Source organism: Heloderma suspectum, chromosome 1 (genome assembly GCF_057233095.1).
Source record: "Heloderma suspectum isolate Gila_16-S chromosome 1, 16-S_ref, whole genome shotgun sequence".
NCBI classification, from domain to species: Eukaryota; Metazoa; Chordata; class Lepidosauria; order Squamata; family Helodermatidae; genus Heloderma; species Heloderma suspectum.
Genome location: NC_139458.1, coordinates 315,198,103 through 315,215,868, shown reverse-complemented (window position 1 = coordinate 315,215,868; position 17,766 = coordinate 315,198,103). Strand labels below are relative to the sequence as shown.

At 47.4% G+C, this 17,766-nt stretch overlaps 1 protein-coding gene across 1 annotated transcript in view; it reads left to right on the top strand.

The window, feature by feature from the left end:
* Positions 1-5,586: 5,586 nt before the first annotated feature.
* SIM1 (SIM bHLH transcription factor 1) overlaps positions 5,587-17,766 on the top strand; it is a 91,511-nt gene continuing 79,331 nt past the window's right edge. The window contains exon 1 of the mRNA XM_084831248.1: positions 5,587-5,761. Within this exon, the coding sequence (XP_084687374.1) occupies positions 5,587-5,761 (175 nt within the window). The remainder of the gene's footprint in view (positions 5,762-17,766) is intronic.

Here is a 17,766-nt window from a genome sequence, read left to right as displayed (position 1 = left end):
TGGGTCTGGCCGCCTGAACTTGGCTTCCGGGACACCCACCGCCACAACTGACCTGATGGTGGCACCGAGAACGTTCCTCCGTCGAGGACAAGTTTGCTGTGGTGCCCGGTCGGAGAACGCGAAGGAGAAAAAGAAGCCATCAAGGGGTCTCCCTCTCCCTCCCTCGGCCTTCCGCCCTTCACTGGTGGCCTTCAGCGCAGCTACGCGAAGGGCTCATGGAGGAAACAAGGAATTAACGGCACTTCCTCCCCCCACCAGAACGAAATCATCTTCTCCAATCCGTTACTAGCTGCAATCGTGGAACGAGAGGTGGGGGTGGCATTTTCTGTCCGATTCACATCGTGCTTAACTCACATCGAAATGAAATTGATTTCTCCTTATAATATAGATGACATCCGTTTCAAGCTCGATTCTGCGGAGCTGGGTATTGTGTGGATCGGACCACAGTGAAGAAGTTGCCACCTCCTCCGCCTCCCTTCCCCCTCCCTGGTTTGCACACATATTTAAAGCTGCACACGTTCAATTCTGTTTTCAAGAAGGCCAGCGGTTTCTTATTAATTTCACTTTTGCATGGCCAAAAAGAGATGACTCATCGAATTTGATTCTACTGGGATGGGCTGTAATCTGCGAAAGGGCAGGCTGGTCTGAACGATTATTTACTCGGAAGTCGCACTACGTCAAATGGGATTCTCTCCCTAATAAGTATGCGTTAGAACTGCATCTTGGACTTTCCTAATAAATGCCTGTAGAACAGAGGCGCCTGTTCCTTTGGAAGGCAAAATATGAATGAACCCGCGCCGAAGGTTGGCACAGCTGATCACAGGGCCCGGAAACTGCATTCAGCTTGAAGGTGCGAGTGATCGCTTGTTCCACCCACTTAAGGCGATAAGAAGGGGATATCTGAACTCTGGTATCTTTGGAGGCGTAACAGCTGCATTGTTCTACAGTTACTGAGATGGATTTGTTTGGCTTTTAGCCCTGCCTCTCAAGGCGAGTGCCATTTAGAAAAGGCAAAACCCAAACTCGAAATATATACTTCCACAGTGCAATCCTACGCATGTCTCCTCAGAAGTAAGTCCCATTGCACTCAATGAGACCGACCTGCCGGGAAAGTTTGTGTGGGATTGCCTCTTAAGCGTTGTATCCAATGTTAGTCCTGTTTACCTATAGACCAACTGAAATTAATGGATTTAAATTAGACTAAGGCAAGATAAAACTCTAAATGAGCCACCGAAAAACCATCCTGCTCATCTCCAGCCACCTTGTCCGAATAAGGACCTTCCCGGCACAAACCCAGCCTTCGTCCCCAATTGCCACGTTCGGGGTCTAGAATTCCCTGAATTTGACAGCGGCCACCGCGAACGCCTCCATGGAAGGTCATTTCCCTAAAACGCGCTCTTGCGCAATATCTGACAAACCAGCCCGGGGTGGATTAAATACCTAATCCTACAGTCAAGCAGCCGTGGCCCAGGTAGGCAAAGCCCAGGTAGGCATCCGCCGAGTCCTGCATCCTCAGTGCTGAACCCTCATAAAGAAACCGCCTCGCTGAGCCTTTCAAAGGCAAATAGAAACTGTCCCGTGTCAGCCATTCTCTTAAAAAAGCGTGACGGTGGCGCTTTTAATCCACACGTCTACGGTAAACGAAGAGAATAAAAATTTTTAAGGGCTAGATTTGCGCGAGTAGATATTTAATTAAAGAAAAGTAAATGTGTCCATATCCAGGCGTGCGCCTCTGTGTGAACGTATTTATATGTATGCATACATACATAACGTTTCTATGTACATATACGTCTCTGAGTATATTGGCATATTTTATTTGCTCTTTTCTTTCTTTTTGTTTTGTTGGTACTTATTTACTCAAGATGAGCGGGCTTTTGAGAGCTTTAGAGGGGACATTTGGAGAGAGAAGCAGTAATCCCTCTACACGCGAAAACATCGGCTAAAGGAGGTCTTGTTAAGCGTCCTTCTTGCGAAAACGGAAGCCTTTGAGGCTGCAATCCTGCGTGCTTACTAGGGAATAGATCCCATTGGACTCGATGGGACTCCTCAGGAAACAAGTCACTCGGGATGGCGTTGTAATTCCGCCTCCAGTTCGTCCCGATCACCCATTTTCTGTCGCGTCCCCTTCCCTTGTAGTTTTGATCCCGCCTCTATGATCGTCAGCACGCAAGAGTTTTTGTAGTTCTCTTGAACTGAGCCCCGCTTTCTGCCGACAGAGAGTTTAGACCCGATTTCCATTTGTGTCTACATCGTCAAGAGCGGAGGATTTAAGCGCGGGGAAGTGGGAGTGACTGCCATTGAAATCGACAAGAGGGGCTTCCAAATAGCGCGTTCAGGAAGGATCGGGTGGCAGAGACCCTAAAGCGAATTCTGCCATATTATCTGTTTCCAGACGAGGCTTCCACCTCAAGTCCTAAATTCAATTGCTTGGAAAGAAGTTGGTTCTGTAGAAATTCGTGGAAACGTATTTCCAAATAACATGGAGTTTTCTTCCAAGTACTTAGGATCGGCTTGTTCATCCAGTTCGAGCCCTGGTATCAATCCCTGTATATTTTGTACTGCAATCTTTAATTTATTTACTTGAGCCCTAGAATTTTCCAGACTTAAAAGTCCATGTTTTGGACTATCTCCCCCCCCCCCCCCGCAACTGGAGTGGGCACACCGATGCCACCCGTTACTTTGGAAGACTTTGAACGGAATAAGCGTCCATCTAATAAGTTTACACGCGAGGTGTTGGGGTTCTACATGACCCGTTCCCCACGTGGATGAAGGGCGCAGACTGATCGGAAGCCCCGGCGTGGAGGGGCGTCGTGTGCCCTCGATCTTCTCTGAGTCCATACGCACGAGGTGTCCGCTGCTTTGGAAAGGGGGCCCCGTTGGTGCGGACCTTCCGCATTGCGAGAAGCAAGCCGCCTAGGATCGCGGCAGCAGGACGCACCCAAGCGCTTGGCCCCCGCGTGTTCCTTTTCCCGGGACTGCAGAAGAGACGGCCGGACGCGCCGAGCTCGCGGGGCTTTCCTCGAGGTCTCCCTCGGACCCGGGCGTCGGGCGATCGCGCCGTCTCTCCGCTCGTTAGGAGCCGAGAGGTCACCGACCCAACGCGCGGCGCGGCGACTCTCCGGCCCGCACAAGGACGAAAGTGGGCGCGGCCTGGAATGCGGTGACGCCACTTCGCCGTCCAGCCAGTGAGAGGCCGCCCTTTCGGAGCCCTGTTCCAATAGGAAGCGAGCTGGCCCTGTGAGTGGCATTAAGGCCGGGCTAGAGCGAAGCAGGGCTGAGAAATGAAGTTGGGCAGAAAAGCCCTTTTGACCATCAAGGAAGTTTATTAGGCATTTCTCAGCCTGAAAATTAGGGATTCTTCATTAAGAGCCGCTTCATCCCGATTAGAGCTCAGGGCGAACCTGGTGGGAAGAAAGCGAAGGAGATGGGAAGGAGGAAAACTCCCTCCCCGGCGGCGGCCGCCGGAAACTTTTCCACCTTTGGCGGATCTTCGTGATTTTCATTAAAGCCCCGAGGTTGTCTCCTTGGACGCGGGGACTGCAGGTAGGTGGCAGAAAGGCACTCAGTGCGCGCGGGGGGGGGGGGGGATGATGAGTGGCCCGGAGACCTGAGCACGGGCGGTGCAGGCTGGGGGTTGGTTTGTTTGTTGCGGGGAGGGAGGTGGCCTCTGATTTGGACAAGGTTTCCATGTATGATGCGCTCTTTGGCCGTGAAGATCTGTTTCCAGGCAGAGAATGGGATAGGAAGGGACAGAGCCCTTAAGGTCACTCTAGTTAACACTGCGAAAGAATCATGTTAGAAATCCCACCTGGGAGGGGAAGCACAGCCCGAAATGCGATCGGTCGCATTATGGTTAAATTTCTCCACGGCACGGGGACAGAAGCCTCTCGGGGCCCCACCCCACCGTCCTGAGATTGATACTCACGTGGAGAGAGAAGGGACCGGCCGCTGTCACTATCCGCTGAGGTCGCTATCCTCAAAGCGTTTAAGCCAAAGGGCCCTGTTTAAGAGCTTATTCGTTTTAGCGGGCATCGAAGAGTACTCTGCCTCCGTGAAGCACAAGGATCCGGCCTAACTGGTTTGTGGATCAGAAGCACAGTTTGTGGAGGAGCTGTTCTTTCGATGGAATCCTGGCTGGGTGTTGCTTTTCTGACTGTATTCCAGCCACCCCAACTCCCCCCCCCCCCCGAAGAAGTAGTGGCTGGTAGGAGGAAATGGGAGAATGTGTCGGACAAATTAAATAGTAACAAAGTAACTGTAATAAGAATGGTCCCAGAACCTCTGGGAAATTCTCTTGCGCAAGCCCCATTCGAAATGACCGAGTGCACGCGTGTCTTCGAGGTTTCTGTCCTGAATAATTCTAACAACAACAGTTATTTTCTTGTTAAATCTCTGAAGCTGTGCTGAATGTTTTATGGAGCTACACCGAGCAGAAGCCTCCCGAAGTCAGGGATAGGCACACTCTTTTTCCTCCCCCGGGTTTCGATTCTCTAGACGCGAAGTGGGCACATCCTTAAATGGAAGCCCACCTGGCATTCTTCCAAGGACCCCTTCCTCTGTAGTTCATTCTCCTTTTCCTTTCCAGATGTTGAGAGAGACACATTGGCCCCTGTTGCAGCCCAAGTCACACGCCTGTTTAGTCGGAAGTAAGCCCTATACTCATATGGGCTCGATGGTGTTTACACCCAAGTAATTATGCCTAGGATTGCAGCCATACAGCACAATCCGGTACATGTCTACTCAGAAGGACATCCCATTGATGTCAGTGGGGCATACTCCCAGGTAAGTGGGTAGAGGATTGCAGCCCTCGTTCCACTAGAGCAGCCTTTCCCAACTTGGTGCCCTCCAGATGCATTGAACTTCAGCTCCCATCATCCACCACGGGACTTGTAATCTAACACATCTAGTGGGCACCAGGTTGGGGAAGGCTGCTTTAAGGAAAGGCTGGATCACACGCCCGAGAGTGTTTGGGGTGTTTCCGTGAGAATTAACCTTTCGGTCTCACCATCCCGCCCCTGTTGTCTTTGCAGCTGCCGGGGTCTCCGCGGATTCCCGAAGGCCAGCAGCGCAGAGGCCGGGAAGTTCTTTGCAAGAGGCCTGGAGATTCTCAAGCACAGGAAGAATGAGCCAGTGAGGGCGGCTATCATGTCTCTTTTACAGGGAGTTACATTTGCAGCCGTAAGAGGAAGAAAACCTCAAGGATCCCCTGTCTGGATTGCTGAGATCTGAATCAATCTGGCCATTCACCTGTCCAGCGTTTTTGGATTCCCAACTTTTACTGTCCATTTATAACCAGCTCGGGTTTGTTTACTTGCTTTTTTCAGATATATACTTAAAAAAAAAAAATCAATGGTTTTATGATTGTTGTCCTCAATTCCTAACCTAAAGATCGGACGCGTGTTCATTCCTCTGCATTTTTAAAAGCAATGTCTGAGGTTTCACAAAGATGACTTTGTGATTTCAAAACAAGGCCAAAAAAAGAGTTTGTTTTTTTAAATCACAATGCTTTGCTTGAACTGACCCGCGGCCCCCGCTTTTGGATGAATCCGTGGAGCTCACGTCAAAAAGAAGGGGGAAGGAACCACCATGAAAGAGAAGTCCAAAAATGCTGCCCGGACGAGACGGGAGAAAGAGAACAGCGAATTTTATGAACTGGCCAAACTGTTGCCTTTGCCTTCGGCCATCACCTCGCAGCTGGACAAGGCCTCCATTATCAGGCTCACCACCAGCTATTTAAAAATGCGCGTGGTTTTCCCAGAAGGTAGGTGGCTCCGCTCGGCCGGGATTGACCGTACCCCTCCTGGCTAACCCGGAGGGGATCTGTTGCTGCTGTGATGGGAGCGGAGGCCTAGACGGCTGGCCTCTTCATCTCCCGACATCTGACTGGCCCTGTAGTTAAACCGCGGAGGGGGGATTTCCAGAAGGCGCAGGTAGTCCTTACGTTTGCCACAAGTCACTGTTCCTCTTTTTTTGGCAGAAAGTTCCCTGGCGGTGTTCCTCTTTTTTTATTTCTCCAACTTCTCCTCCCTCTCTCTGCCCCCCCCGCCCCCCTAAACACTTTCGCCTTTTGTACATAGGAAGTGTTTGGTTGGGAGCCTTTGTCAACACCTCCAGGCTGGGAGCTCAGCTGCTAGTTCCACTAAAACAAACAATGCATCCTCCCCCACCAAAGCCACGTGTATTGCCCAAAAGGGCAATTCTCTCGTATTTATTATAGATAAATTGGGGAGGAGGGAGAAGGAAGGAAATGAATTAATACAAAACTAAATATTTACATAGATCTAAGCACAGCTCTGGCTTCTGCACCGAGAAAGGATCCGACAGATGCGAGGCATCTCAGGGAAAGGGGTGGTTGTGGGGCAAGGGAGAAGCCAACGAATTAAAATCCCATCTTGAATATGTATGAACTTGGCACATCTGGATCTGAGGTCCACCAGCCCGATTTTGATCGGGAATATAAATCAAAGCCATGGTTATAGTTAGAAGCGGGGCAGGGGGGAGGAAAACAAAAGAGTCAGTCCATTATGAAAGGTCTTTCTTGGAACTAAAGATATATATGTGAAAAAATATGTTTACAAAGCAACCCCCCCAAATGTTGTTACCATTGGGAAAATAACTGTATAGTTGTCTAATGTAGTATGAAAATCAAAAGGCAAAATTCTATCCTTTATTATTATAATTCCAAATCAGAGAAAGCAAGAGTAGAACCAAGAACATCCACCTGGATCTTAAACTCTGAGGTGGAGTTTAAGAATAGGCCTTATTGTAAACTATTGAGATTTTGATTTGTTTTGTTTTTAAGAACAGGGTGTTACTCTATGATCCTAGTCATTTTTTTAAAGTTAGATGTATTGAAACTTAACCAAAAGGATTTTGTTCTGTCAAATCCCATCCTATCTATACTAGGGCTGAAATACCATCTGCACTTAACTTGGAAAGAAATCCTACTGAACTTACTTGTGTTGTTAACTAAACCTGCGTAGGTTGGTGCAGTTATTTGGAATAAGGGCCCCAAGTATATTCTGTTGAAACCTATCAAGACTTTCTTCCAGGTAAGTTTATACAGGTTCAGAATCATAATATAATTCCCATTGATGGAACTCTGAGTATTTTGTGAAGATTAAACAGGAACCACAGTAGGTAGGAAAGGGGTGTGTGTGCAGGAGAGGAGACTTCCCTTGTAGAGGAACATTTGAAAACAAATCATTAGGATAACTGTAGGTTTAAGGACATATGCAGTGTTATAGGCATGAAATGAATGGATTGGATCCATGGGATGGTGTGTGTCTTTTGGTTGTGGATCGGAGGAGAAAGCTAGTGCTAATATATTTGTTTTTGTCTTTTGTTAATAGAAATGAAATGTCAGCCACTTCATTACATTTGTGGTATTTTAGGGAAACCCAGCCTCAGTCGTATTTGCTTGAAAGTAAGTTTAAATCCATCTAAATAGAACTTATTTCCAAGTAAATCTGGAATCCTAGCATACTTGCTCAGAAGTAAGTTCATTTGCAAGCAGTCTATTACTTGAAAGTGACTGGGCTTGGAATTGGGTGTGCATTGCTGTTGTATAATAGGCAACACAACTTAATATGTAAATTAAGCTGTTTACAGTAAAGTACGATCCAAGTTACATTCTTTAAACCCCATCATTTCAAGGCTTGGAGGAGTTAAACACAGGGTTAAACAGAGATTAGTAAAAGGAAAGTAAAATGATTTTTATGCTGAATTTGGGCTGGATCCTGCCCATACTTCATCATATGTAATTCAATTTGCTGTTATTTGTATGGGCTTGCCTTGAATCAAGGCAGTTTAGAATAGGATTTATTCTGGCTTTACAGTCCTGCAGTTTCTAGTCTCACAGCAAGCCATCCTCAGACTCCAAAACTAAACGTATTTATACGCTAACACCGGTGGAATCAAAGGGATTGACAAGAAAGCCATTTACTTCCAAGACTATTCCACTGATTTCAGCGGAACTCTCTTCCAATTAACTGTGACTGCGATCCAGCTAAATTTAAGTTCTTTCCCCTGATAATTTCAGCGGGAGACCCAGCGCGCGCCGCCGCCTCCGACGGAACTGAAACCTGTTTAATTTTGCCTGGATCGTGCTCTGCCCTTGGAAAAGCAATCAAAGAATTGCACATATATAGGGACTGGGCTGTTATTCCCAAGTGTATGTGTCGAAGATCGGGGTGATAATGGCTATGGGGAAAAGGATGCAGAGAGGCGAGAAAGGGACTTTCGTTAGACTGCGGCAAAGCTTTTGGAGAGCTTTTCTGGAGATCTCCTTTCTGTCCGACATAAGAGCGGGTTTGTTTTTTATTTTTAAAAAGGCGGTTCCCATCGACGGCCCACGCGGGACTCATCGGAGTGGGCCGGCGAGGCCCGTGGGGTTCTTCCAGAGACGATTAGCCCAGATTTGCCCGCTTTCTCGGGCTCCGCGGGCTCCCTTCGGTGCGTGCGTTGCAGCACGTCTGGTCAATTACCGACGCCTCCCTCGCGGGCTGGCTTGATCAGAAGAAGCGTATGGTGTTGCTTGTAGGCTGCGTGTAATCAGAGGAGGCAAAGAAGAGCTGATCCGCCGTCCCAGCTCCCCCTGGCTGGTAAAGCCGCCGAAAGTCTGGGACGAAGGAAAAGCGGACGGGAGGGAGCGGCGAGGCCACCGCGGGATTGTGCGGCCAAGTACGACGCCAGCCAGATGCGCTGTTGGCGCTGGCCGCAGCAAACGCCCCGCTTGGAGCCTTATCAGAGGCAGCCGGCGGGATCCTTTTGGACCAATAAGGCGGCTGGCTGGAGCGAGGGATGGCTGAGGGCGGTCCGGGGTTGCTTCGGCGCTCTTCCCCGAGGGTTGCGTTGTATGCGCACTTCTGCCTCCACTGTTAATCTCGGCCTTGAACACACTGGGCCCGATCCAACACGGAGGCGCCTCAAAGCCCCTTGAAATCGCGCGACTGCCATCCTAAACATGTCCTCCTTGGAAATAAATCCCCCTGAAGTCAGCGGGATTTAACGGCTGTCTAAACAGGCGCAGGGTCTCCTCTCATTGCCCCCTTTCTTCTATTTCTTCTTCGAGGCTTAGTCTTCCCTTCTTTCTTACTACAGGTTGTAGCTGCTTGTTCTAGTAGTCTACAACCTCGCTCCCTCTTTCCTCTGTGGCAGGAGTGGGGGACATGCGGCCCTTCCGATGCTGTTGGTTTGCAACTCCCGTCAGCCCTGGCCAGCATAGCTAAGAGTGAGGCCTGATGGGAATTGCAGTCCAACAACATCCGGAGGGCCGAAGGTTCCTCACCTCTGGGCTAAGGTGGGGCGCACAACCTTTTCCTGGTCGGAGTCCGCATTGGGTGCTGAGTATGAGAGGCCACAGGAGAAAAGGGGGGCGCTGTCCAGATCCTAGCCCCAACCCTTAGCCGCTAAGCTGAGGAAGAGAGGGGGTGAGAGATGGCGTCCCTGTCCTTGATGTACATCAATACGCATCTTAACGGGGAAAAGACACGCACAGAGTCGGGCTGTACGCGTGTTCGGTTCCGGACACTGACCTAAAAGTAAATCCTGTGGATTTTCAGGCAGCTTCCCTGCTTCCCAGCGGGTGGGTAGGATCTTCGCCTTGCAACCTGAGCCGAACCATGTGTACTCAGAACTAAGTCCCATCGATTTCAGAGTGAAGCCTACTTGAGTCGAAGCAGGACGTTACTCATACCCGCCTTTCGGAATGCTTGTAACGCCTCACCTATTTACACATGGAAGTAGTCTCACGATTATCTACCGGGGTGGTCTGGAGCAAGCAAGTTCTGGATTGCTGTTTGAAAGAATGCGAGACGGGGGCGGGGGCGGGGGCGGGGGGGGGGGAGAGAGAAGGCTATTTAAAGAGACGATCCACGAATCAGTTAAGCATGTCTAGATTCTAACGCAGCCCTACTGGAGATGCTGAGGAGGGAACCTGCATGCAAAGCGTGCGCTCTGCCACCGAGCCACGTCCCAGTTGCTAGAAGGCCATTCTTTTCTGATAAAGTACACACACACCAACCAACCCGCTTCGATTCGAGGCGGCTGGCTTAACTGTGCTGGAGGTGACACTCTTTCCCCTCCGCTGTGCTGGGCCCCAGCCTTAAACGGCCTCAGCCTCCTTGCATACCTGCGCTGTGGCGCAGAAGAGACTTACGCTGCAATGCCAGTGTGCATGTTTACTCCGAACTAAGCCCCCCTTGAGTTCATATTGGGGCTCACTCTCAGGAAAGTGTGCGCAGGCTCCATGGCGCCCTCTCTAGTAAGTAGAAGGCCTTCAAAGGCCAACAGTGTCATTTGGCAGCAGGGTGCCACTGTGGGCCTGCTTTGTTGGTTCTTGGCGACAGGTACATGGTCCGTCTTCCACATTTACCACCAGGGGCCCTGAAACGACTGACTATATTCCGCCGGGATCTAGTTAGAATTGGGGCATGGGTGAGTCGTGAGAACGGGTACTCCATAGGCCGCCACTGCAGTTAAACGGTGTGTGTGTGGTGGTGGTGGTGGGTCTCCACACAGATGTTACCTTCTCTATTATCTACGGGAGTGGTGGTGGTGACTTTTGCCCTCTGCCTTTCTTGAGTTAACGGTGACCTCGCAGAGGATTGCAAGGCAAGGAAGAGACGTTCCAGCTCTCCTTTTCCCTTTCCAGCCCCCATAAAGTTTACTAAGTTCGAATCCACACCGATTTTGAGGTCAGGGGGCAATTTCAGGACTCCGTTTCCGCGTTCTGGTCTTAATGGCGTTATAAATGGAGGAGAAAGGGGGACATCACTGCCCCCACTTCCCCCAGGACAGCTGCTTTACTGAATGATAAGTGCATTTAAATGTGAGAAGCTTTGGCTGGTTTCCTTCATTGGACAAACCATGACAGAAAGATGGGAGGTGTTCGGAGACAGCCTTTCCACCTCCCTAGCGTTTGTTAGGGATCCACGTGCCAAATAAGGATTTGTTACAGGAAAAGGACAATTTTGAAGAGACTGGTGTTGGTGTATTTACACACTGAAATGGATCAGAAGGCCATTTCATATAGCCTCCTGGCCTCCCTAGTTAATTTTCCCTCCTTGGTAAAGGACTGCTCGGATTAGATCAGTTTTCCCCAACTTGATGTTTTGGACTTCAGTTTCCATCAGCACCAGCCAGCATGGCAAATGTTCAGGAATTCTGGGAGTTGTAGTCCAAAAACCTGAAGGGCACCAGGCTGGGAAAGGCTGGAGATGATGATGACGATGAGTCTGATGATGACGATGAGTCTGCACAGAGAGGAACCCAGGTTGCTCTAACTCGATAAATTAGTTCTCTGTAGAGAGAGAAAATGCAGCGAATTGGGAGCGTGTGTCTTTTTGTCTCTTGTCTAATATTTTCCAAGCAGTATTTACATTTGTATAATTATTTAGGACCATAGGTTATTATCGTATAGAGATGCTGCTGTACCTGTGTGTGGCTAGACAGATGGGACCTAGCACCCTCTTGATGGGTCAGGATTCATATACTACTTTAGTTTATAGATCCTTTATAAACTTCTAGAAACTAGGAAATGCCTAGTTCATGCAGAAGCCAGCCAACTTTTGAGATGAGTCTAGTGCCATCCTAACTAAGCTTGCCTACTCCGGAGTAAGTCCTACTGAAGCCAATGGGGCTTTCTCCCAAGAAGGAGCTGGGTTGATTTAAATGGGGGCTTTAAGACAAGCCTTCCTGTTTTACTGTGGACACAGTTAAATTGGTCTGTGTAGTGCAAAGCAACCATTTTGATTGATGAGTCTGAAGAACAGGTAGGTGAAGGGATAGTGGATGTCCCACCAGGCAACACCGAACTGTTCCGAGGAATGAGAGAGGGGCGATATTATAGGTAAACTTAAAATAACAGCTGGGGTTTTCTCGGTCTTATTTTCTTGTGTTGCAGGGAGTTGTGGGTTGGTGTGTGTATGTATGTGTAACTTCCCTCTCTCCTCCTTCATAATTTAATTCTTATAATCCAGTAAGAGTGCAATCCTATAAGTGTTTAGACAGAACAAAGTCCTACAACTCCCAGCATTCCCCAACCAGCGATACTGGCTAGTGAATGTTGGGAGTTGCAGGACTTTTTTCTGAGGATTGCCTTAAAAGACTTAATAAAAAATGCTCGGGGTTATACTCCCCGCTTCCCGCGCCCGCGTTCCCCATCACCCATCCAAATCGATAGCTTGTGGAGTTTGCATCACTTTGCTTCCTCTGCGTTGTAACCAATTGGTGCATTAATTTCAATGGGTCTATGCTAAGTAGGATCATCATAGGATACAACCTATCTGCCTTTGATTGCTACAGAGGCGAGAAGCTAGGGACGAACACGACCTTTCTCCTTCTGAGAGATCGGAGAAAGCTTTCAAGTCCAAACGGGGAAAGTGGGGGTGGGGGTTCTACTGGGCAGGAAGGCAAAGCCCTCGAAAGGACAGGAGTCCTTTGCCGCAGGAACCTCTCGGAAGCAGAATAGCTGCCATCAAACCAAGAAGCGTTTTGCTCTTAATTTCTTTCTTCTCTAAAGCAGGAGTGGGCAGATGGTAGATTTGGATCTCTGGGTGATTGGCAGTAGATCGGCGAGGATTTCTGACCCCCGATTGTTTAACAATAGCAGCAGCCAATCGACTCCTCTCCCAGCCTAAATCATCCCGCTGAAATGAAGAGAGCTTGCGGTAACCAGGAGTGGATTTTTGTCTGGAAGGACTGCAAGCTCCATTCAGTTCTGGTATTCAAACAAAACAAGTTCCTAGGCTCAGAATTATTTAATTCTAAGTGTATGTCTTTTGCACGAGGCTCTGGTTGGTGGATCTCAGGGCTCTAGTAGAGGAACCTCCAGAGAGACCGCAAGCCCGGAGTCTGTCCTCCCTGCTTTAAAGCAAACGTTTGTAAAAGCTGCTGGGAGTTACTGAGAGAAAGCGGGGGTCGACGACGGTTGGATCCTTTATTCAGGGAGGACTTTTTACTTTGTTTTACTCCTCTTGTGGTCTTTTAAAAACAAATGTGGAATTTAAAACAACAAGTCCTGATGGGATTTTCCGTGCAGTGACAATTCTCATTGAATTCAATTAACTTCAGGGTTTCTTTTTATGCCGATTGCGTGATCTATCTGTCTATGAATGACGTTATGGACTACGTGACCGGAAAGAATAAGGATCTCCTACCAAAATCACAAAATCTTCATTGAAAAAAAAAATACTTAAAGGGGCACTTGGCATTATGTTGAGTTCTTGGGAGTTAAGATAAAGGAAAGAAAGAGCATTTGCAACACACAACCCACATACACACAAACTCTGGGAACTGCTGCATTTAGTTTGATTCCACCTACTACATGGCAGCACAATTCTATTGCATGTCTACTTTGAAGTAAGGCCCAGTGAGTTCCATGGGATTGCAGCTCATATCTCTGATTGGTCTGTTAGATTTAGTAAAAATCGTTTAAGTATATATATATATATATATATATATATACATACACACCCATGTTCTATATTCCATAACTGTTTTTCTTTTTTACTATTTTCTAAAAAAACAAATTTTAAAATAGGTTAGGATTTCAACATTGAAACCCAGGATCATATTTTATTTTCTGGGGGGTGGGGAGAGAAAAATAACGGGGTGGGCAACCTTGTTTCCCACGTGGATCCATGATTTAATGCTGTTTTTCTTGCTGCTAAGGAAAATGATTGAGCATTGGGTTTCATTGTTTATTTTCTTACAGACGTTTTTCTCGTTTAAAAGCCTTTAAGCTGCCTCCCTTTGTTTAATTCCAGTTTTGATGTGGACTTGAAACGTGAAGTGCAGAACGAAAGCCCTCGCATAACTGCTCCAGAAGCAGATTTATGGCCGAGGAAAACAGAGATCAGACTGGTTGGCAAAACCGTAATTTCTTGGGGAAAAGCCATCTCTCTCGTCAGAGTAAAACGATGAAGAATAAAAAATAAAATTAATAATAATAATAATGGTGGTTGGAGACGGTGGTGAAATAATACTCCCCCCCCCCTTTCCCCTTGATGGATGTTCGATCAAAATGTGAACAATTCTTTCCCTTTGTTGTTGTTACCATGAAAAACCCAAGAGTCATAACATTTTATACCCGACTAAATCGGTTTGTGCATTTTCCTGGTAAAATACGATTCTGTTCTCTAATGATGAATCCATATTTGTCCCCCAATTATTCTACTAATGCCAGGGTATATTTGAATAAAACCGATTTTACAGAAAGATAAACACCGATATTTATTTATTTATTTATGGCACATTAAGCCACTGGGTTCAACTGATTTCGTGTGTGTGTGTGTGTGAGAGAGAGAGAGAGACAGACAGACAGCGCACATGAGTGAGTAAGAGTGAGTGTTCAAATGTGTATTTGTATGTAAAACCGAGATTATTTTTTTTCATGGGCGGTGGCGTGGCGTGGGTAATGTGATCGTAGTTATTTAGAGTGAGTAAAACTGCAGGTTCTATAAGGCTGGTCTGAGACGATCCAATACACATTGTGGGTACTAAGAACAGGGAGTCTGCAGAAAAGCTGTTATTGCTTGGTGCTGGGTTTTAGTTTTGTTCTGCGTGATTAGACCTCCTCCTCTTTCTGTCTCTTCACATCCAGACCCCAATTCGAAGTGGACGTGGTGGATCTGCTCCTTGTTTCCACGGGTTAGTGAAGTATACATACCTAGCCAATACACACGGACATTTGGTCGCTTGCAGTCTCATTTAGAAGGACTGGCTAGCAATCTGCTCCTTTCATCTAAGGCTGATGGCCTTGGACTAGTGTATGAGGTAGATTCAGTCTGGATAGGGCCACATCAGAGATGCCAGAGGCAGGTTTTGGCGAGAACGCTCCACCCCCGCAGTCCTTTTGGATTTGCCTGCTCGATGAAGGGAAGTCGGCTGAAAGTCACGTCCTTTGCTTTCCTATTTTGGTGTGGGCCAAATCAGAATCAAGCCTAAGGGGAAAGGGGCCGGGCCAAGCAGGGCGCAGACTTGCGCCTTCCGAGAGGCAGGGCCGATCCAGTGGAGCTATGGCTAATACTCCACGACTGTCCTTCTGAGAGCGCGGGGACATAGGGCGGAATATTGTATATGTATGTTTTTATGTGATCAGAAACGTCTCCAGTATGACATTAAAAAATAAAGTAAAACAGCAAACTTCCAAACTGCACAGAGCACACCTCTGGAAGATCTCTGTGCCACTGACAGAACTTTAGTCTGACAGAAACAATAATCTGCTGTTCTATATGTAATCTTTCGAGTCTCACTACGAACTTTGCTCCAGGCCCCAAGGTCAAAGAAAACATGAATTTGGGCAAGGTTTGAGCTAAAAACATAAGGACAGTTGTGATGGATCAGACCAAAGGCTTATCTAGTCCAGTGCATTCTATTCCCACAGTGGCCAAAAGACATGAGTGCAATACCACTGTCCTGCTTGTGTCCCCCAGCAACTGGTATAAAGAGACATACTGCCTCTGATACTGGAGGTAATATATAGCCATTGTGATTAGAGTTGCCATCAGGAGCCTTGTCCTCCATGAATTTGTCGAATCCCTTTTTTAAAGCCACCCAAGCTGATGCATTATCATCTCCAAAGGGGACACTTCTGTAAGAGGAGAGTAAGTAATCATAATAGTCATAATTAGAGTGTTGACCTCATAGAAGAAGCAATACAAAACCTTGCCAGAGTGCTGGGGACTGAAAGAAATGAAAGCCCCATAAGACGTCCAAGGGACTGTCTGCTCTATCCTATGCCTGATCTTCTGAAAGGAGTCCTACTCAGTCCAATGGGATTTACACCAAAGTAAGTGTTCCCAGAACTGGAGCCCTAAACACCTGGAAGTAAGTCCCATTGAACTCAGTGGACCTTACTTCTGAGTAGACCTGTAAGTTGAAATGAGTAACTATGGGGAATTCCAAGTATGTTTAGACAGAAAAAAGTCCTACAACTGGCTGGCTGGGGAATACTGGGAATTGTAGGACTTCTTCTGTCTAAACATGCATAGGATTATACCATAAAGCCTATTTGATCTCCACTTAGTTGCACATTTATCACCCGATCCTAAGCATGTTTCCTCCTCTGCAGTCACTTCCAATGTATGCAGTTTGACTTATTCCATCCTAACAACTCACTCATGTACATACCTACTCAGAAGTAAGTGCCACTGAACTCAGTGGGACTTACGTCCAATAAGTGGGCACAGGTTTGCAGCCTCAGTGTGCTTAGATTGCAGCCTTATTACTGCTATTTACTCTGCAGTAAGTCACTGAGGTATTCTCCCAAGTAAGAGATCGTTGTAGGGTCAGCTGTAAATAAGCAGGCTATATTAACATGTCTGTGAATTGCACCTTTGTCAGGGGATCTGAATGTGCAATCTAAACCCAAACAAAAAATCGCCTCACATGAAATGATTCTAATGGTGCTACTGAGGCCGGAAGTAAATGAGGCCTGTTGGGAAGGTGACAGATCTAAACACTTCCACCAAGCTGGGTGGCAGGGACAATGTAGTAAGTCTTCATCTTCCTTCTCCTTTCTGAACAACAGTAATCGAATTAAGACATTAAGCCAGCTGGGGCATGCTGGGAGATGTAGGGCTTTTTTCTGTCTAAACATGCATAGCATTGCACCCTAAGACAAAACAGACATTACTTTAAATGTGTGTCTAGAATCGAGCAGCTACGCTTTTTTCTTTTCATTTAATTCTTACTCTAGAATAAGCACAGGGTTCCCTATCTGGGGGCTTTTAAGATTCGGATCATCACCCCCACTCCAGAATATGATGATCATTTAAGGTAAAATCCTATGTATGTTTAGTGCTGAGAGTTGTAGATCTGTTTTTCTGTCTGAACAAGAATAGGATTGTACCCTTAAAGGCATAGCTGCTAGATATGGGTTTAAAGTTATATCTCTTTTAGCCCTAAGAAGCAATATTTGGGTCGAGGCAGGCTGCATGTGAATCTTTCCTCCTGCTCCTCTGCGTTTCTTTAATCACTGGCAGGAGGAGTGCTGCTTTGGGGCCTCTGTTCCAGGTTGTATTTAACCAGGTATTTGCTTCAGCCCAGCTGTAGAGGGGCCAGGCAGCAGGAAGTGGAGGCTGAGCCTCCTCGGCTGATGTTGAGAGCCTCACACAGCTGCATGAGCCTGTGTGGGGAGGGACGGAGAAGGGTGCTGTGCCCATGACAGCTGGATCCACAACCCGCTTAAGCTGAAGTCCTTGGACTGGAAGCCGTTTAGACTAGCCTTGTCATCTTCAGCTGCAGTGGACAGTTTTGTGGGTCTGTATTCTAGATTTGTCTGCCACTGCCACTTCTTCTGTGGATTAGGAGACATCCTTGTTGGATTGGCGTAGGGAAACAGGGTGATTCCGGTTGCAGAGTCCCATGCTTTGGCCCATGGTTTCATAATTTCTCTTTATTCAAATCTAGATCTCACACAATTAAGATTGTGAACCTCATGCCGACCTAGCAGGCAGCATCTAGCTACAAGGGGAATCCACAACCCAGGTAAATCAAAGGGCAGGGGTTGCTTCTCATTGAGGTGTGGCTGTACCACTTCAGACTGGGGGGGGGGGTCCATCTGATTGACTATTCCTCTGTCTCTCTCTGGAAAACTACCTGCCTATAGAAAGTGATTGTATCAGGGTGAAGGCTAGGCGACAACTCCTCCTTCTCACATCGAGTTTTCCATCTGTGGGCAGTTCTTGTTGTTGTGTGGAGTTTTATCAGGTGATCCCTCACCGGAAGTCTGAAGTGGTACAGTCCAGGCAGAGGTTTATC